The sequence below is a fragment of the Mustela erminea genome, chromosome 18, assembly GCF_009829155.1.
Source record: "Mustela erminea isolate mMusErm1 chromosome 18, mMusErm1.Pri, whole genome shotgun sequence".
NCBI classification, from domain to species: Eukaryota; Metazoa; Chordata; class Mammalia; order Carnivora; family Mustelidae; genus Mustela; species Mustela erminea.
This window is the reverse complement of record NC_045631.1, coordinates 40,928,734-40,948,028: the sequence shown is the minus strand read 5'-3', so window position 1 is coordinate 40,948,028 and position 19,295 is coordinate 40,928,734. Positions and strand designations below refer to the sequence as shown.

Below are 19,295 nucleotides of genomic sequence, written 5' to 3'. Positions count from 1 at the left end.
TCTAGCTGCTGCCGCCCCTCCTGCTGTGGCTCCAGCTGCTGTGGCTCCACCTGCTGCAGGCCCAGCTGCTGCACCTCTAGCTGCTGCCGCCCCACCTGCTGCCAGACCACCTGCTGCAGGACCACCTGCTGCCGTCCCAGCTGCTGTGTGTCCAGCTGCTGCCGCCCCTCCTGCTGTGGCTCCAGCTGCTGTGGCTCCAGCTGCTGCAGGCCCAGCTGCTGCATCTCTAGCTGCTGCCGCCCCTCCTGCTGTGGCTCCAGCTGCTGTGGCACCAGCTGCTGCAGGCCCAGCTGCTGCACCTCTAGCTGCTGCCGCCCCACCTGCTGCCAGACCACCTGCTGCAGGACCACCTGCTGCCGCCCAAGCTGCTGTGTGTCCAGCTGCTGCCGCCCCTCCTGCTGTGGCTCCAGCTGCTGCCGCCCCACCTGCTGCCAGACCACCTGCTGCAGGACCACCTGCTGCCGCCCCAGCTGCTGTGTGTCCAGCTGCTGCCGCCCCAGCTGTTGCTAGACCACCTGCTGCTCCCCAACCTGCTCTAGTGGCTTCTGCTGCTGAGGATCCTGGCCTGCACCCCACTGTCTTTCATCAACCAATCTTCCTCAGCTAGTCCCACTGAGCACGGAATCATGACAGGCCAACTGTCAAACCTCAGTTCCGGCCGCCCTTTCAACCTACGTGGCCTCCAAATGTACTCCCCCACCAACAACACCCTCTTCCCCACCTCCTTCTTACTAGCTCCCTCCCAAGGGAATACGGACCTTGCATGTTCTCTGAAATCTCTCAGCCAGCGTGTCATCCCAAGCACACTCTTCTTTCCTGCCAGGTCTCCTCATACAGAGATGCTCCTATACCTCAAATAAACCTGAACGTCTCCGGGCATACAGATCGAAGGGCCTTGTGTCTCATTATTTTTCCCTCGTGAACTGTTATGCTTAGCAGGTCGGATGCATTTCTGGTGCTCCCTGCAGAAAGGGGAGTCCACCGCAGACGACTTCAGGATTTCCACCTCTATCCCCTCAGCACTCTCCATGCCGACATCGACACTGGTGGTTTATAGCAAGCCCCCGCTGCTCTCTGCTGAGCCCTTTGTCTAGATGAGGGAGGAAATTCTTGGCAGGCCACAGCTAGGGAGAGGAAGTCTCGAGGAGAAGTCCTCAACCAGTGGGCAGCACTTGGTGGATGAAGTGCTCTAGCCCCTTTAGCCCCTATCCCCTCGAGTGGGGGGTGTGAGACCGGGGGCCTCAGCCAGGACTGCACCTCAGCTACCTACAGGGCTTACCTGCTCTGGAAATCATTCTGGATTGGCTTCCATCCCTTCCCTGCATCACTCCTCACGTTCCCTACGGCACTTCTTGAGATCACCTCCCAAACAAACTACTTGCTCTCAGACCTCTGTTGTTGGAGTCTGCTCCGGACATCACCCTAACGCCAGCCTTCCGGAGCTCAGGATCAGGGCCTTCAAAACATCTCCATACAACAGGCTCGGTAACCGTGGTGGCTGGCCACCCCGAGCATGAATCTCCCTGAAGCACTTAATCTTTTCACTATATGCTGTTTCTTCCTACAGTACTTGCACACTTGGTCTTAGACTATTAGTCTCCAATTCCTAAAGTATCATTCTCCGCCCCTGAGGGACAGGACACACTCCCATGAGGAACTCAGACCATCATGTTAGGAGCTGTCTCCCTAGAGGAGGCCTGTTTGAGGGGAACTGTCCCCATCTGTGATGCTTACACCGCACTCAAAAAACCAGAGACTAAAACACGATGTGCAAGGGAGAGCTCTCGGGAGAAATGCGTAAGAAACAGAGGGAGAGGGCACCTGGGTGGCTCAGTTGGCTAAGCAACTGTCTTCGGCTCAGGTCATGGTCCCGGTGTCCCGGGATCGAGTCCCGCATCGGGCTCCCAGCTCCATGGGAAGTCTGCCTCTCCCTCTGAACTTCTCACCTCTCATGTTCTCTCTCTCTCACTGTTTCTCTCTCCAAAAAGTAAATAAAATCATTTAAAAAAAAGAAGAAGAAGAAGAAGAAGAAACGGAAGGAGACATATTAGGGCTCTAAAAGGAACGAATGCAAAATGGGGTTTCCGTCCAATTCCACCCCCACGTTCCGACCCCACAGATGAGGGGTGTGGACTGGGGAAGGGGACTGCTCCTCTTAGAGGCAAGGGGGCTGAGCCTATGTACTCCTCCATCACTTATCACTAGCCGTGGACAGCCCCTGGTGCATAGAAAGAAGGGAGGGGCCAGACGTCCAGCTGTGGTCGACCCCTAGGCTGACACAATTCCCTGCACAGCAGTGTGTGCAAACAGTGTGAGCCATGCGTAGCCCATACTCTGCACTAGCGTGTGGATCAGGGCATTTAAGGCAAAGATGCCCGAATGAATATCCATATCTACCCCTGCCTCTGCTCATGTCTATGGATTGCTCTCATTAACCCCGCTCCATGGGGTCTGCCACCACTTCTAGAAAATCTTACAAGACAGGGAGTTAGAGGGTGGCTCCTCTGTTCCTTTAGCTGACTTGCCCGGGGGATCTGACCTCCAACCCCATCCCTGAGAGTGCTGAGCCCATGATTCCTACGTCCCCTTCAGGCTACACTGCTTGCTCATCGTCGGTTGATCCTGGGAATAGGAATACCAAGAATGCTCCTGTAGATCAGCCCAATGCTAAACATCTTCCTAATGGCTCCCAGAGCTCTCTTCTGATTTCCCGACACTAGAAACCCAGAGGGATAAGGTGCCAGCCAGAGTTTTCATACCAATCACATTTGACCGTGTTCCCCTCAAGCTAGCTTTCCTCCTTTGGAGACACGACCCCTAGATGCACACAGCCTACAATCAGAGGAGAAGGAGGCACAAATTCCCCCAAATGGATCACCGGGATGAAGAAGATGTGGAAACTTCTCCTTGCACTCTAACCTCTAGATCCATGTATTCATACAGGGCCATGAAAGGTTCTGGATATCCTGCAGTCCAGTTCAACACAGATCCCATGTCCAACAGCCTGCCAACATATGAGTATTCCAGATTCCCATGGGGTCAATGGCTACAGATTCTTGGGCAAGGACTAAGGAAATTCTATGATAGACACTTCCTGGGGTCCTCCGCCCAGAAAGACTGGGCTCTCTGTTCATGGGTTAATAGGTCTGAGAACAGCCTGAGGTCTTCAAACTGTGTCAGGGATCATGACCTTCCATTGGGATCAAGGACCTTGGCCTTTGTTCTTTTATTCTTAAGCTCTTTTAAAGACACACACACACACACACCTCTGTGTGTGTGTGTGTGTGTGTGTGTGTGTGTGTTGTATGTGTGTGCACACACACAAAGGTGCACCGTATTTGGCTACCTATATCCTTGTTTGACTGTTCCAGGGGGAGAAAGAGAGACAGAGACAGAGATGGAGAGAGACCAAGCTCAGTCAAGGTGAGGGGCTGATGGAGAAGCAGACTCTCAACTGAGCAGGGAGCCCGAGGCAGGACTCGATCCCAACCCTCCAGGACCATGACCTGAGCCAAAGGCAGAAGCTGAACCGACTGAGCCCCCCAGGAGCCACGTCCACCTCCCCAGCCCCCGGCTGCCTATATCCTATTATGACGGACACCATGCCCGATGATCCATATCGTTAGGCCCCTGAGGGTTTCACATCATTCTGACCCTTGGCATTCCACTCTGGTGGGCCATCACATAATAATACACACATTACTTCCTCAAGTTCAATGCTGCCATCTGGACTCGGCCGTTCAGGGATATTATCCTCCCATTATTCCAAGGGAGCATATTCCTGGTCCCAGCAATCCCAGCACAACCTCTCCCTTCAGAGAATAGGCAGCATTACCTCAGTGACCTGCTGACACCGATACTTGATGACTCCTGGATATCTTAGTAAACAGAGTGCCCCCAGACCTCTCCTAGGGAATCGAGGCCATTTGGACTTTCTGGCTTTAGGACTACATCAGTTTTAGCACTTCTCATTCTCTGCATGGTTCTTTTTTTTTTTTTTTGGATTATTTATTTATTCATTTATTTATTTGTTAGACAGAGAGTGAGACAGAGACAGAGAGACAGAGAGAGATCACAAGTAGGCAGAGAACCAGGCAGAGAGAGAGGGAAGCAGGCTCCCTGCTGAGCAGAGAGCCCAATGCAGGGCTCGATCCCAGGACCCCGAGATCGTGACCTGAGCCCAAGACAGAGGCTTAACTCGCTGAGCCTCCCAGGCGCCCCTTCTCTGCACTTTTTAATTCCTCCTTTCTCACCTGTGTGTGCAGTCGTCCTAGATGAATTTGTTCTGGCTATCCGTTCTTACACAGTATTACTGCAAAATTTAGCAGTTTCAAGTGACACTCATTTATGATCTCGGTTTCTGAGGATCCGATATCTCGGTAGGGACGGCCCACCTAGACCCTCCATTTCACAGGGTTTCCCAGGGCTGCACGCAAGGTGCTGCCTGGCACTGGGGTCTCAGGTGAGGGCCCCACTGGGGAAGAAGACACTTCTCACTTCACTTACATGCTCACTGGCGGGATTCAGTTCCTTGAGGGCCGCTAGCGTGGGGACCTTGCTTCCTTGCTGGATGGTGAATGGAGACCGTGCTCAGTTCTCTGCTGCAAGGATCTCTCCCACATTGTACCAGCTTCAGCAAGGCCAGAGAGAGAGAGAGAGACAGAGACAGAGAGAAAGAAAGGGTTGGCTTTGAGATGAAAGTCACAGTCCTTGGTAACTCAGCCCCTTGATGGTGCCATCTGCCATGGTTTAGAAGCACGTTACTTGACGGGAGGGAAATACAGGAGACCGTGAACACCAAGCGGTGGATAGCCTCTTGAAGGCCTTCTTGGAGTCTGCCTACCAGAACTCCTCCATAATACTGAGTGAAAAAAATCAAATCAGAATTCTCTGTTTAAAAATCAGAAACATATGAAAATCAAACTATGCTGTTTAGGTGTGCATACCTACCTCATTAAACCATAAGGAAAATGAATGAAAACGTTACTTGAAGAATCAGCACGGTAATCATCTGTAGCATCGAAAAAACGACTCTGGTCAACAAAGGACATATCAAGAGCCTTCTTGGTGGCAACAAAGTTCTATTTCGTGACTCAAGCTTTGGCTATACAAATATTTGCTCCATAACTGTTTTGTATCTTATGCTCTTATAGGTCACATGTTTTTCAGTCCTATGCATTTTCCATCAGATGAAAGAATTGTTTAAAAATTTAGGGTGAACAGAAACCCATACTCTATTTAAGATTTAAAATGAAAGCTTACCTTTAGGATTGGATGGCCACCCTACCATGAAATTTAAAGCTATGACTTCAAAGCAGTCTTGGAACGTCACTAGGACGGCACTGACTGAACTAGTGATACATGTGCATCAACATCAGTGATTCTTACAGGCAGAAGCCAAGTCAATGGTGCCCAACCAAAGAGAAATTCTGCAGACTATATGAATAGTATGTACACACACACACACACACACACACACACACACAAGCATGCACACTAGACCTAGATGTAGTGTCTGTTTGATGTTCCAGATCAAAAGAGATCCATGGTAAAAGAAAACCTACTGAAACAGCAATCACCTCGGTGACTGAGAGGATGTTACTAAAGGGCAGGTGGGGCCCGTCCAGTATAATGGAAATGTTCTATCCCGACAGGTGCGGGGATTACACGGATGGGCTTCTGTGTATCAAAATTCACCACTATGGTAGACTACACAAAGGATTTTTTTAACTTCACTCTGTGTCAAGTCCACCAAAATTAGAAAGTCAATCATAAAAGGCAAACAAGAAAGAATGACGACATTATTTCTTTGTGAATAAATCTCTGTCTTAACAAATTGTCATCTTGGCCACTTTGCCTTCAACTTAGTTAAATGACACTACTATGGGCTCTTCTGGATCTTTGCATGGCATGTTGCAGTTGTGTGTGTGTGCGGTGGGGGGGTGCTTCCTATAATCGAAAAGCAGTGGTGAGGAACCTGACAGAGGCACTTGCTCAAAGCACGAACGAACAGAATAGAGGAGTACGTCTCTAAGGATGGTCCCTGGGACTTCAACATCAACGTCATCTGGGTACTTGTCAGAAATGCCAAACCTCAGGCTCCCCATGTAATCAGAACCTGGAGGATGTGTCCCACATATTTAACAGGCCCTTCGGATGACTGCCGCATCCCAACGTTGGACTATCGCTAAGTAGAGCAGGCGAAACAGTAACTGAACAAAGTTACCTGGGCTAACATCCATTCCGATTTCCGGTGGACACCCCCCCACACCCCTACCCACCCCCCACACACAAAATGTGCTGTACCTTTCCCAGGTCTGGGAATAAATTCTGAGGAGAGGCACATTTGTATTTTGCTACATTTCCTTTCCGTTCTGTTGAAGAGTATTCTTAAATACGAACGACTTTCAGAATCTAAAGACCATCCAGAGAAAGGCAACACAAAGATATGTGACCGCAAACTTAACGCTTCCGGAACTACGAATCAGGGCAGTGGCGGGAACCATTCAGATAGTGGCCTGCCACGGCTTTAGGGTAGACAACGTGACCCAAAGACAGAAACACCCCCCAGAAAACCCATTCCCGTGGCAGAGGTCAGCAACGTCACACACACATAGACAGCTGTCCCCTTCCTCATTGCTCAACAGTGACCCATACTACAGGGCCTTTTCCTCCTGTCTCATGCCCCTTCCCACATGCCACCCTATGCACATGGAATTTCCTCCCCACTGACCATTGGAAGAAATGCACAACCAGAGATAGGTTGGCCCCGATCCCATCCTGCTAGGGGATACACGAGGGGAGAGGAAGAATGTAATTGCAAATGCCACCTATCAGGTAACAGCCCTCTGCAGAGGAAGAGGAGAAGACAGTGGTCCAGAAGATGCCAGTGGTGTGAGTCAGGAGGAAAAGCAGACCTGACAGAATTGATCCCATCTAGAAAAGAAAATTTGTGTCCCACGAGCTCAAACCATTACATAGGCAAACACTGCTGTGCCTCTGATAATTACTTAAATAATGGGTAAACAACAACAAGGAAGACGTGTTGACAAATCACCCGGTTTGGGCAGTATATAGAGGCCACGGCACGAGGACAGACACTTCCACACTCAAGACCTTCGCTTTCCTGGAAACCCACCCAGAACCTCCAGCCTCTGACACCATGGTCAACTCCTGTTGTGGCTCCGTCTGCTCTGACCAGGGCTGTGGCGAGGAGTCCTGCTGCCGCCCCAGCTGCTGCCAGACCACCTGCTGCAGGACCACCTGCTGCCGCCCCAGCTGCTGTGTGTCCAGCTGCTGCCAGCCCTCGTGCTGTGGCTCCAGCTGCTGCAGGCCCAGCTGCTGCACCTCTAGCTGCTGCCGCCCCACCTGCTGCCAGACCACCTGCTGCAGGACCACCTGCTGCCGTCCCAGCTGCTGTGTGTCCAGCTGCTGCCGCCCCTCCTGCTGTGGCTCCAGCTGCTGTGGCTCCAGCTGCTGCAGGCCCAGCTGCTGCATCTCTAGCTGCTGCCGCCCCTCCTGCTGTGGCTCCAGCTGCTGTGGCTCCAGCTGCTGCAGGCCCAGCTGCTGCACCTCTAGCTGCTGCCGCCCCACCTGCTGCCAGACCACCTGCTGCAGGACCACCTGCTGCCGCCCAAGCTGCTGTGTGTCCAGCTGCTGCCGCCCCTCCTGCTGCGGTTCCAGCTGCTGCAGGCCCAGCTGCTGTGGCTCCAGCTGCTGCCGCCCCACCTGCCAGACCACCTGCTGCAGGACCACCTGCTGCCGCCCCAGCTGCTGTGTGTCCAGCTGCTGCCGCCCCAGCTGTTGCTAGACCACCTGCTGCTCCCCAACCTGCTCAAGAGGCTTCTGCTGCTGAGGATCCTGGCCGGCACCCCGCTGTCTTTCATCAACCAATCTTCCTCAGCTAGTCCCACTGAGCGCGGAATCGTGACAGGCCAACTGTCAAACCTCAGTTCCGGCTGCCCTTTCAACCTACGTGGCCTCCAAATGTACTCCCCCACCAACAACACCCTCCTCCCCACCTCCTTCTTACTAGCTCCCTCCCAAGGGAATACGGACCTTGCATGTTCTCTGAAATCTCTCAGCCAGCGTGTCATCCCACGCACACTCTTCTTTCCTGCCAGGTCTCCTCATACAGAGATGCTCCTATACCTCAAATAAACCTGAACGTCTCCGGGCATACAGATCAAAGGGCCTTGTGTCTCATTATTTTTCCCTCGTGAACTGTTATGCTTAGCAGGTCGGATGCATTTCTGGTGCCCCCTGCAGAAACGGGAGTCCACCGCAGACGACTTCAGGATTTCCACCTCTATCCCCTCAGCACTCTCCATGCCGACATCGACGCTGGTGGTTTATAGCAAGCCCCCGCTGCTCTCTGCTCAGCCCTTTGTCTAGATGAGGGAGGAAATTCTTGGCAGGCCACAGCTAGGGAGAGGAAGTCTCGAGGAGAAGTCCTCAACCAGTGGGCAGCACTTGGTGGATGAAGTGCTCTAGCCCCTTTAGCCCCTATCCCCTCGAGTGGGGGGTGTGAGACCGGGGGCCTCAGCCAGGACTGCACCTCAGCTACCTACAGGGCTTACCTGCTCTGGAAATCATTCTGGATTGGCTTCCATCCCTTCCCTGCATCACTCCTCACGTTCCCTACGGCACTTCTTGAGATCACCTCCCAAACAAACTACTTGCTCTCAGACCTCTGTTGTTGGAGTCTGCTCCGGACATCACCCTAACGCCAGCCTTCCGGAGCTCAGGATCAGGGCCTTCAAAACATCTCCATACAACAGGCTCGGTAACCGTGGTGGCTGGCCAACCCGAGCATGAATCTCCACTGAAGCACTTAATCTTTTCACTATATGCTGTTTCTTCCTACAGTACTTGCACACTTGGTCTTAGACTATTAGTCTCCAATTCCTAAAGTATCATTCTCCGCCCCTGAGGGACAGGACACTCTCCCATGAGGAACTCAGACCATCATGTTAGGAGCTGTCTCCCTAGAGGAGGCCTGTTTGAGGGGAACTGTCCCCATCTGTGATGCTTACACCGCACTCAAAAAACCAGAGACTAAAACACGATGTGCAAGGGAGAGCTCTCGGGAGAAATGCGTAAGAAACAGAGGGAGAGGGCACCTGGGTGGCTCAGTTGGCTACGCAACTGTCTTCGGCTCAGGTCATGGTCCCGGTGTCCCGGGATCGAGTCCCGCATCGGGCTCCCAGCTCCATGGGAAGTCTGCCTCTCCCTCTGAACTTCTCACCTCTCATGTTCTCTCTCTCTCACTGTTTCTCTCTCCAAAAAGTAAATAAAATCATTTAAAAAGAAGAAGAAGAAGAAGAAGAAACGGAGGGAGACATATTAGGGGTCTAAAAGGAACGAATGCAAAATGGGGTTTCCGTCCAATTCCACCCCCACGTTCCGACCCCACAGATGAGGGGTGTGGACTGGGGAAGGGGACTGCTCCTCTTAGAGGCAAGGGGGCTGAGCCTATGTACTCCTCCATCACTTATCACTAGCCGTGGACAACCCCTGGTGCATAGAAAGAAGGGAGGGGCCAGACGTCCAGCTGTGGTCGACCCCTAGGCTGACACAATTCCCTGCACAGCAGTGTGTGCAAACAGTGTGAGCCATGCGTAGCCCATACTCTGCACTAGCGTGTGGATCAGGGCATTTAAGGCACAATCGCCCGAATGAATATCTATATCTACCCCTGCCTCTGCTCATGTCTATGGATTGCTCTCATTAACCCCGCTCCATGGGGTCTGCCACCACTTCTAGAAAATCTTACAAGACAGGGAGTTAGAGGGTGGCTCCTCTGCTTCTTTAGCTGACTTGCCTGGGGGCTCTGACCTCCAACCCCATCCCTGAGAGTGCTGAGCCCATGATTCCTACGTCCCCTTCAGGCTACACTGCTTGCTCATCGTCGGTTGATCCTGGGAATAGGAATACCAAGAATGCTCCTGTAGATCAGCCCAATGCTAAACATCTTCCTAATGGCTCCCAGAGCTCTCTTCTGTGCTTGATGATTTCCCGACACTAGAATCTCAATGGAATAATGTGCTTGCCAGTGTTTTCAAAGTAATCAGTTTACCATTTTATCCTCAAGCTTGCTTTCTTCTCTCAGAGTCATGACCCCTAAATATACAGAGTGTATAATAATGGAAAAATGAGGCACCAATTCCCATAAATGGAATACTTGGCACTGAGGTGACTTTGAACTCCTATATTCCTTGAATCTGGGTTATTGTATTCTAATGGTGCTATACCAGCATTTTGTAGTTATTTTTCCTGGTCATCTCAGATCTCTTATTCAATTGCATGCAAATGCATGAGTACTCCAGCTTTCCATGTAAGGATTTTCATTTGTAATGTTGTAAGGAAATTTCTAGTATACACACTTGTTGTTCCTCTTTATTCTAGATGACTGGCCTCTGGTTTGCTTGGTCCGTGGGTTCTAGTCTGAGAACTGACTCAGTCTGCATCTGTAAAATGGATCTTGAGTTTCCTTCAGATTCAGTAACCTCATCTTTCGTTCATTTATATCCTAACTCTACAAAGCTTAATATACAGGTATACCTATTACCTACTTAACTGCTTATATCCTATTCTTAAGGACACCATACTCTTTTACCTACAATTTATCCCTGAGGTTCACACCCATTCTGCCCCCCTTTGTCATTCCATGCTTGCTGGCAATCATATCATTATACCCACATTACTTCCTTGAATTAAATGTTGGCAATGGACTCTACTCTTCCGAGATATATCATCTCCATTATTCCTAGGAGGTCAGTTCTCTGATGGTATTCCCTATCACAGACTCTGAATTCAAGGAATAGGAACTATTTACTCATTGATTCTGCTGACTCCCATACTTAATGATTCCTTATTACCTCAGTAAAGAGTGTGCCCCTAAGACCTACTCGGGGTCATATTCAGCCAGTTGGCCTTTCTGGACTTGTGACTATGTGTTTCCACATCTCTGCACCTTTTGAAATCTTCTCCTCAGCTGTATGTGGAGTGTGCTAAGTAAATCTGTGCTGGATATTCATCATTATGTAACATTACCTCAATATTTAGCCACCTAAAATGACATGTATTTATTACCTCACAGTTTCTGTGTATCAGGAATCCTGATGCTGTTCAGATGGGTCTCAGATGGGTATCCTCAACTAGTTAGCTGGCACTAAGGTCTCAAGTGTTGTCTCGACTGGGAAAGAAGTTACTTCTCACATCACTTACACCAGCAGGAATCAGTTCCTGGAAGGCCACTAGAGTGGGGACCTTGCTTCCTTGCTGGCTGGTGAATGGAGACTGTGCTCAGTTTTCTGTCACAAAGATCTCTCCCACATTTTACCTGGCTTCATCAAAGCCAGTAAGAGAGCGAAAAGGGTTGGCTTTGAGATCAAAGGCACAGCCATCTGCTATGGTTTAGAAGCAAGTTACTCGAGCATAGGGAAATACATGAGGCCATGAACATCAAGAGGGGGAAAGCACTGGGCCTTCTTGGAGTCTGTCTCAGAATTTTTGCATAATATTGAAAGAATCAATATTCCTTTATTTAAAATTTGAAAACATGTAAAACTAAACTATATTGTTTAGGGATGTATACCCAAGTGGTAAAATCATGAAGAAAATTAACAAAAAGATAATATAAAAATCTGGTTAGTGATCACCTGTAGGGTGGAAAGATGGAGATATGGTCCAGAAAAAACATATCAAGGGCTATATTGGTGAAGGTAACATTCTATTTTATGACTTGGGCATTAGGTATAGACGGTTTGTGTCAAAATTATTACATTGCACATGTGTATTTTATACACTATGAAGTATATGTGTTTTTCATAAGAGTTTTTATAAATTCAGTGTGAATTGAAGTGCTTGCTCTATTTACAATTTAAGAAAGGAATACTAGATTAAATATTGATTGAACCTATATTTGAGCCTTAAATGATACAGGTTTGTACCACTTGAGTCCATTTATAGGTGGATTTTTTTATATAAATACAGTGCAGTATTCTAAAATTTTTCCTTATGATTTTATTAATAACTTTCTTTTTTCTGGCCTACTTTATTCTTAGAGTACAGTATACAAGACACACAACATAAAAAATATGTTATTTGACTATGTTATTGGTAAACTTGTGGCCAAGAGTTGGATGTCAGTGAACAGAATATATTTGCAAGTGACATATCAGATAGAGGGCTAGTATCCAAAATCTATAAAGAATTTATCAAATTCAACACCCAAAGAACAAATAATCCAACCAAGAAATGGGCAGAGGACGTAAACAGACACTTCTGCAAGAAAGACATCCAGATGGCCAACAGACACATGAAAAAGTGCTCCACATCACTAAGCATCAGCGAAATACAAATCAAAACCACAATGAGATATCACCTCACACCAGTCAGAATGGCTAAAATTAACAAGTCAGGAATGACAGATGCTGGTGAAGATGCGGAGAAAAGGGAACCCTCCTACATTGTTGGTGGGAATGCAAGCTCGTGCAGCCACTCTGGAAACAGCATGTTCCTCAAAAAGCTGAAAATAGAGCTACCCTATGACCCAGCAATTGCACTACTGGGTATTTACCCTAAAGATACAAATACAGTGATCCCAAGGGACACGTGCACCTGAATATTTATAGCAGCAATGTCCACAATAGCCAAACTATGGAAAGAACCTAGTTGTCCATCAATAGATAAATGGATTAAGAAGATGTGATACACACACACACACTGGAATGCTATGCAGCCATCAAAAGAAATGAAATCTTGCCATTTGCAATGACGTGGATGGAACTAGAGGGTTTTATGCTGAGTGAAGTAAGTCAATCAGAGAAAGACAATTATCATATGACCTCTCAAATGACGGATTTTAGAGGCAGGGCGGGGAGCTGTGAGGGGTAGGGAAGGAAAAAATGGAACAAGATGGGATCAGGAGGGAGACAAACCACGAGAGACTCTTAATCTCACAAAACAAACAGGGTTGCTGGGGGAGGGGGTTATGGAGAGGGTGGCTGGGTTATGGACATTGGGGAGGGTATGTGATATGGTGAATGCTGTGAAAGGTGTAAGCCTGGCGATTCACAGACCTGTACCCCTGGGGCAAATAATATATTATATGTTAATAAAAATAATAAATAAATAAATAAAATTTTTAAAAAATTTGAACCATAAAAAAATTAATCTGTGTCTTCGCCAAATTGTCACCTTGGCTAATTCATCTTAGACACCACTCTTTTAGTTAAATTATACTCCTTTGATGTTGCACTCCTTTGATGTGCAAGCATGTGTGTTCATGTGCACACACACACACATGCATGTATGTGATCATCACAGTTATCTGTAAATTCCTGGGGAGCAAATTCTAAATCACATGTATAACCCCAATTACTGGCAACATATGTATCTCAAGATTATCCACTCAACAAATATGCCTTATAAACAAGCAGGAATTTGATAGAGGTACTTCCTCAAAGCTTGAATGAACAGAATAAAGGAATAGGTCTCTAAGGGTCCTTGGGTCCTTCAGCATCAATATCATCTGGGTAAACCTTAGGTTCCACCCTGTAGTTAGAATCTCTGAGAATTATCCCAACCACATTAATAAGCTCTTTGGACGATATGATGCATGTTCAAGTTAGACTATCACTAAATAAAGGATAAGTAGAAATAGTAACTAAATGAAGTTAAATTGACTAAAATTCATACAGAGGTAAGTTCTGAGGAGAGACACATTGTGATTAGCCAACATTTTCTCTGCTCTGTTGAAGAGTATTTTTAATTAAGAATGGGATGAGTTAGAGAGGAGAAGGGAGTTGGGGGAAACTGGAAGGGGAGGTGAACCATGAGAGACTATGGACTCTGAAAAACAATCTGAGGGGTTTGAAGCGGCAGGGAGTGGGAGGTTGGGGGAACCAGGTGGTGGATATTAGAGAGGGCACGGATTGCATGAAGCACTGGGTGTGGTGCAAAAATAATGAATACTGTTATGCTGGAAAATAAATAAATAAATAAATAAATAAATAAATAAATAAATAAATATGAATTCTTTTACTATTAAAAAAAAAGAATGGGATGAGGATGGACTCTGACAAACAATCTGAGGGGTTTGAAGCGGCGAGGGGTGAGAGGTTGGGTGAACCAGGTGGTGGGTATTAGAGAGGGCAAGGATTGCATGGAGCACTGGGTGTGGTGCAAAAACAATGAATTCTGTTATACTGAAAATTAATTAATTAATTAAAAAAAAGAATGGGATGAGGAATAAAAATGAGGCTATACCTTCCAGAAACTAAAGACCAGCTGGAGAAAACAACACAAATATATATGACAGCAAAGTAACAATTCTGAGCAATGGAACATGGTAGTGAAAAGAACCATACAGATAACTGCCTACCATTGTTTTAGAGTAAAGAACACGATCCAAAGTTTGAGACATCCAAGAAAAGCCATTCCAGTGCCAAAGAGATCAGAAATGTCACACCATGTAGAGCTATCTCCTTCTCATTCCTCAAAAATGACCCATAATAGAGGTCTCATGCCACTTCCCACATGCCACGCTATGCACATATTTCCTCCCCACTGATCATTGGAAGAAATGAACGAGCAGAAATATAAGTGCCCTAATCCCATCCTGCAAAGGGATAGGGGATGGAAAGAAATGTGATTGCAAACACTACCTGTCACACAACAGCCCTCTGTGGAGGAAAAGAAGGAGAGAGTGGTCCAAAAGATGCCAGAGGGTGTGAATCAGGAGGAAAAGCAAACCAGATAGAATTGATCACATCTAGAAAAGAAAATTTGTTTCCAGCACATTTAAACAATTAGTCAAACAGTACTGTATCTGATAATTACTCAAATATTGGGTAAACAACAATAAGGAAGACATGTTGACAAATCACCCTGTTTGGGCAGTATATAAGAGGCCACGGCACAAGACTTCCACACTCAAGACCTTGACTTTCCTGGAAACGCACCCAGAACCTCCACCCTCTGACACCATGGTCAACTCCTGCTGTGGCTCCAGCTGCTGCAAGCCCTGCTGCTGCATCTCCAGCTGCTGTCGCCCCTCCTGCTGTGGTTCTAGTTGCTGTGGCTCCAGTTGCTGCCAACCCACCTGCTGCCAGACCACATGCTGCAGAACCACTTGCTGCCGCCCCAGCTGCTGTGTATCCAGCTGCTGCCGCCCCTCCTGCTGTGGTTCCAGCTGCTGCCGCCCCTCCTGCTGCATTTCTAGCTGCTGCCGCCCCTCCTGCTGTGGATCCAGCTGCTGTGGCTCTAGCTGCTGCCGCCCCTCCTGCTGTGGCTCCAGCTGCTGCCGCCCCTCCTGCTGTGGCTCCAGCTGCTGCCGCCCCTCCTGCTGCTGTCCCTCCTGCTGCCTGCGCCCAGTCTGTGGTCAGGTCTCCTGCCACACCACTTGCTATCGCCCTACCTGTGTCATCTCCACCTGCCCCCGCCCCATGTGCTGTGCCTCCTCCTGTTGCTGAGTCTCTCTGCCTAAAATCTTTGTGACATATGGATATCTTCATAAGTCACATAAAATGAATTAGAGCCAACCAGTAGCTATGGAATGGACTCCTTAGCTGCCAACTATTCATCTTCTGATTTGGCATTCAGAGTTCCATTCAGTTCTAGGAAATAACAGATTAAAACAACTGTCAAGTGATTTTTAACCCAGGCCCAAATGCATGTATTTTCAGGCCAGCAATATCTTCATCCTATGTATACACTGATCATGATGCTCTTACATGACATTGTTTTCTTATGTTCTTAATAAACAGCCATTTCTCCTGATACATGCATATGTGCATTTCTGTGTGTGTGTGTGTGTGTGTGTGTGTGTGTGTGTGTGTCTTTACCTATCACTTCATACCAAAGGCTATCTTGCTTCAAATGCAGGAGAATATGTTCAAGAACAGTTACTTACAATGGAATCAAGACTGCACTAGGCATTCGTTGTATGACATGGACAAAATTGCTTAATCTCTCCAAGCCTCAGTTTGCTTTCTCTGAGAAATGGGGACAATACACTATGTTCTTCAAAGATATAAAGACATAATCCAGTAATACAGTTAGCACAGGGTAGGACACGTAATGTAAGCTCTCAACAAATATTCTTTTTGGTTATTTTTCTTGAAACACTACCCTGGACTAGAACACTATCATAGGATAGTACTGTTACTGTCTTTGATAAAACAGCAAAGAAAGTTTACATAATTGTTTCACGATCCTCTCTACCTCAAAATTAAGTTTTAGTATATGTCCCAAATGTCCCTTTTAAAAAAGTATGTTAAAAAATAAATAAATAAATAAATAAAATAAAAAAGTATGTTAGATGACATCATAAAGTCACGTAAATTTCACCTGACTATATTTCGACTTCTAGTAAGTTCCTTTATTGGTTGTGAAAATATCAGGTGTTCTACCTAGCTCAGATACTTTCTCCTCTCCTCTCTAAGCATAAAAACTCTCTTTTAGAATATTAATTATACCTTCTAAATCCAAATTTCTGAAAATCTATGAAGTCCATGGCAACTTTTCCATAAAAATTTAAAAACTTTTCATTAACAGATGCTCAAAATTTTAGAATTTCTAGACCAAAACTCTGTATTTTTTATTAACATATAATGTACTATTTGTTTCAGGGGTACAGGTCTGTGAATCATCAGTCTTACACAATTCACAGCAAAACTCCATATTTTTTGAGTCTCATGAAAATTCTCATGTTCCCGAAGATTCTCATCTTCTTGATGGTTTTTTCCCTCCCACTTTGGGCCTTTATTACCTTGCCTGGTTTTACTTAAAAGAATATTTACAAGATATTTCTTTGAGACTCAGTTTTCTTAGCATGCAGACTCGGGTAAGAATGATCCTCCTTAGGTGAGAAAATGTGTCACGATATATATAACAATATCATGTTTATAGAAAGATAAGGGTGTATACATTTTGGTTCTGAAGTACAGCAAAAACATTTTAAATTCAAATTGTACATATATCAGTTTCATCTATTAGCTGTGTTATATTTCCCAAAAATTTAACAAGCACAATTGAGGGTTATTATCTCTAACATTAAAAGAGAAGTAGTAAGAGACAAACCAGATAGGAGTTTATATAAAATGGGGTTCACTCCAACACAGGTTACATATCACATTCTTTGCATATCATAGAAATGTCTGGTAAACATTTTCAGCTTCAACTTACTCTGGAATGTTCTACAGAATACAGCCCTGTCTATTCACACACCAGAATTAACAAATCTTTTATCCTCCCATATGTTCCTCTTTGATAACTACTAATTATAGGATGCAGGCTCTTGTTTTAATGTTATGCTAAATTAGTAGGCCTGAATCAAAGAGTGTAAGTTTTATACTGCCTTTTCAGCACTTAAGTATAGGAGGCTTAAAAATTCCCGTTTTTATAACAAGAACTGCGTCACAGCAGGAACAAGATAGCAGTCTGAATCTGTGTAATAAAAGGAGTATTTACAAAAGTGTGGACAGAACTTTTAGGGAAAGCAACAAGGAATAACTTAATACCCAGGGCTCATAATAGCAAGGAGCAGTTACCCTATGCCTGAAGACCTATGCAAGGATTTGGGTGAAGTAGTCAAAGGCAGCATGCCAAACTTCTTAGGATTACTACAGAGAGGCACTCAATGTTCAGTAATTTCCATGAGAGAGAGTTGCAGTGCTCTAAAAAAAAATCCAGAAGTAATACCAGAGATACTGCAGCAGAGAAAACCAAGGTAGAAACAGTTATGAATGGGAAAGTGTGGTTGTGGTCCCACCAACTTTACTGAACACACAGCTGTGATGGATTTAAAGTGAATAGAGCATGGACTAAGTCTGTCTTTCATCCAGTTTTATTTGTCTTTGTTAAATATGTACCACTGGAATTGCTCAAGCCCTCATAGGTAGTAAACTCTAAGCATACTGAATTCCAGTTCAGGCTGTTCTGATGAAGGTGATAGCTGAAGGGAGCCTTGTAATCCCCACAAATACTTTTAACAGTCCTGTGTATGGGAAGACAGTTCCTGGAGATTAACAACAGACTCCTGGTGATTAAACAGCTCTTTCCCCCAGTTGCTTCTGTTGTAACTAATATATCAGAACTTTATAGGAGGCACAACAAGCTTAGCCAGACTTATATGCCATTCCAGACTTGCCTACTGCGTTCTTTTCCATGCCAGTTTCAGCTTCTGCCATGTATGGCAGAGAATCAAGTATAGATTTATGGTTTGGCTACACAGATGTTTGTGTTCACTAGCACATTGCCATAATCTAGTGAGGTAGGCTTGGACTTGATAACCATTAATAGCAAGTTAGTACTATATATTGATAATTGTGGCATACATGAGTGAAAAATCATCAATGAATTTGAAAAAGCAAGTCCAGAAATAGACCCAAATACATAAGGAGATTTAGTATATGAAAAGGTGGTATCTTAAATCAGCAGGGGGAAAAATGCATTGCTTAGTAAGTGGTGCTAAGTTATGGTCACATCAGATTTAAAAACATTTAAACCTCACATCTTGGTATCCTGATGGATTAAATATTTGAAAATATAAAACATGAAACTTTGAACAGAAGAAATTATAAAGCAATGTTTATTCAAAGTTATAACTGGAACAGTCTTTCAAAGTATGACACCAACCCAGAAGTCATAAAAGAAGAGATTAATAAATTTGACTATATCAAAAGTAAACAGCTGCATGGCAAAAATGACATAAGCAAAGTCAAAGAAGAAAGACAAACTAGGAAAAATATGTGAAATTCATATTACATAAAATCAATGTATAAAGGCTAACCACAGTAGAAAAACATAAAAACATAAATATAGACAATACAGAAAATCTTCTATGATTTTTCTACATGATTTCTATATTTTTTTCTTATAGAAAAGGAGATACCGTGGCACCTGCGTGGCTCAGTAGGTTAAAGCCTCAGCCTTCAGCTCCGGTCATGATCTCAGGGTCCTGGGATCAAGCACGGCATCGGGCTCTCTGCTCGGCAGGGAGTCTGCTTCTCCCTCTCTCTCTCTCTCTCTCTGCCTGCCTCTCTGCCTACTTGTGATCTCTGTCTAATTAATTAATTAATTAATTTTTTAAAAAAAGAAAAGGAAATACCAATAGCCTTAAACATCTGAAGAGCTGCTCAATCCCACTTACAATAAGGGAAATACAAATGAAAAATCACATAGAGACGGGCACCTGGGTGGCTCAGTCATGTTAAGCATCTGTCTTCAGCTCAGGTCATGATCCGAGGGTCCTGAGATAGAGCCCTGTGTCAGGCTCCCTGCTCCAC

General features: G+C 45.9%; 1 protein-coding gene and 1 pseudogene across 5 annotated transcripts; both read left to right on the top strand.

Moving 5' to 3' along the window:
• The window catches only part of LOC116576927, a 190,365-nt pseudogene extending 189,810 nt beyond the window's left edge, over window positions 1-555 (top strand).
• A 6,567-nt stretch (window positions 556-7,122) lies between these two features.
• Window positions 7,123-15,479, top strand: LOC116577661 (keratin-associated protein 4-6-like). 5 transcript variants are annotated; one of them, XM_032321220.1, is made up of 3 exons: window positions 7,123-7,287; window positions 7,483-7,647; window positions 15,200-15,479. In XM_032321220.1, exons 1-3 carry the CDS (start codon window positions 7,163-7,165, stop codon window positions 15,477-15,479), a joined length of 570 nt encoding a protein of 189 aa, XP_032177111.1. In that variant the 5' UTR covers window positions 7,123-7,162. The 5 variants fall into 5 exon arrangements, with proteins under 5 accessions (XP_032177111.1, XP_032177110.1, XP_032177109.1 ...); XM_032321221.1 differs by lacking the exon at window positions 15,200-15,479 and adding an exon at window positions 7,693-7,810 and having other exon boundaries at window positions 7,163-7,215; window positions 7,339-7,647; XM_032321219.1 differs by lacking the exon at window positions 15,200-15,479 and having other exon boundaries at window positions 7,339-7,810.
• The last annotated feature ends 3,816 nt before the right edge of the window (window positions 15,480-19,295 follow it).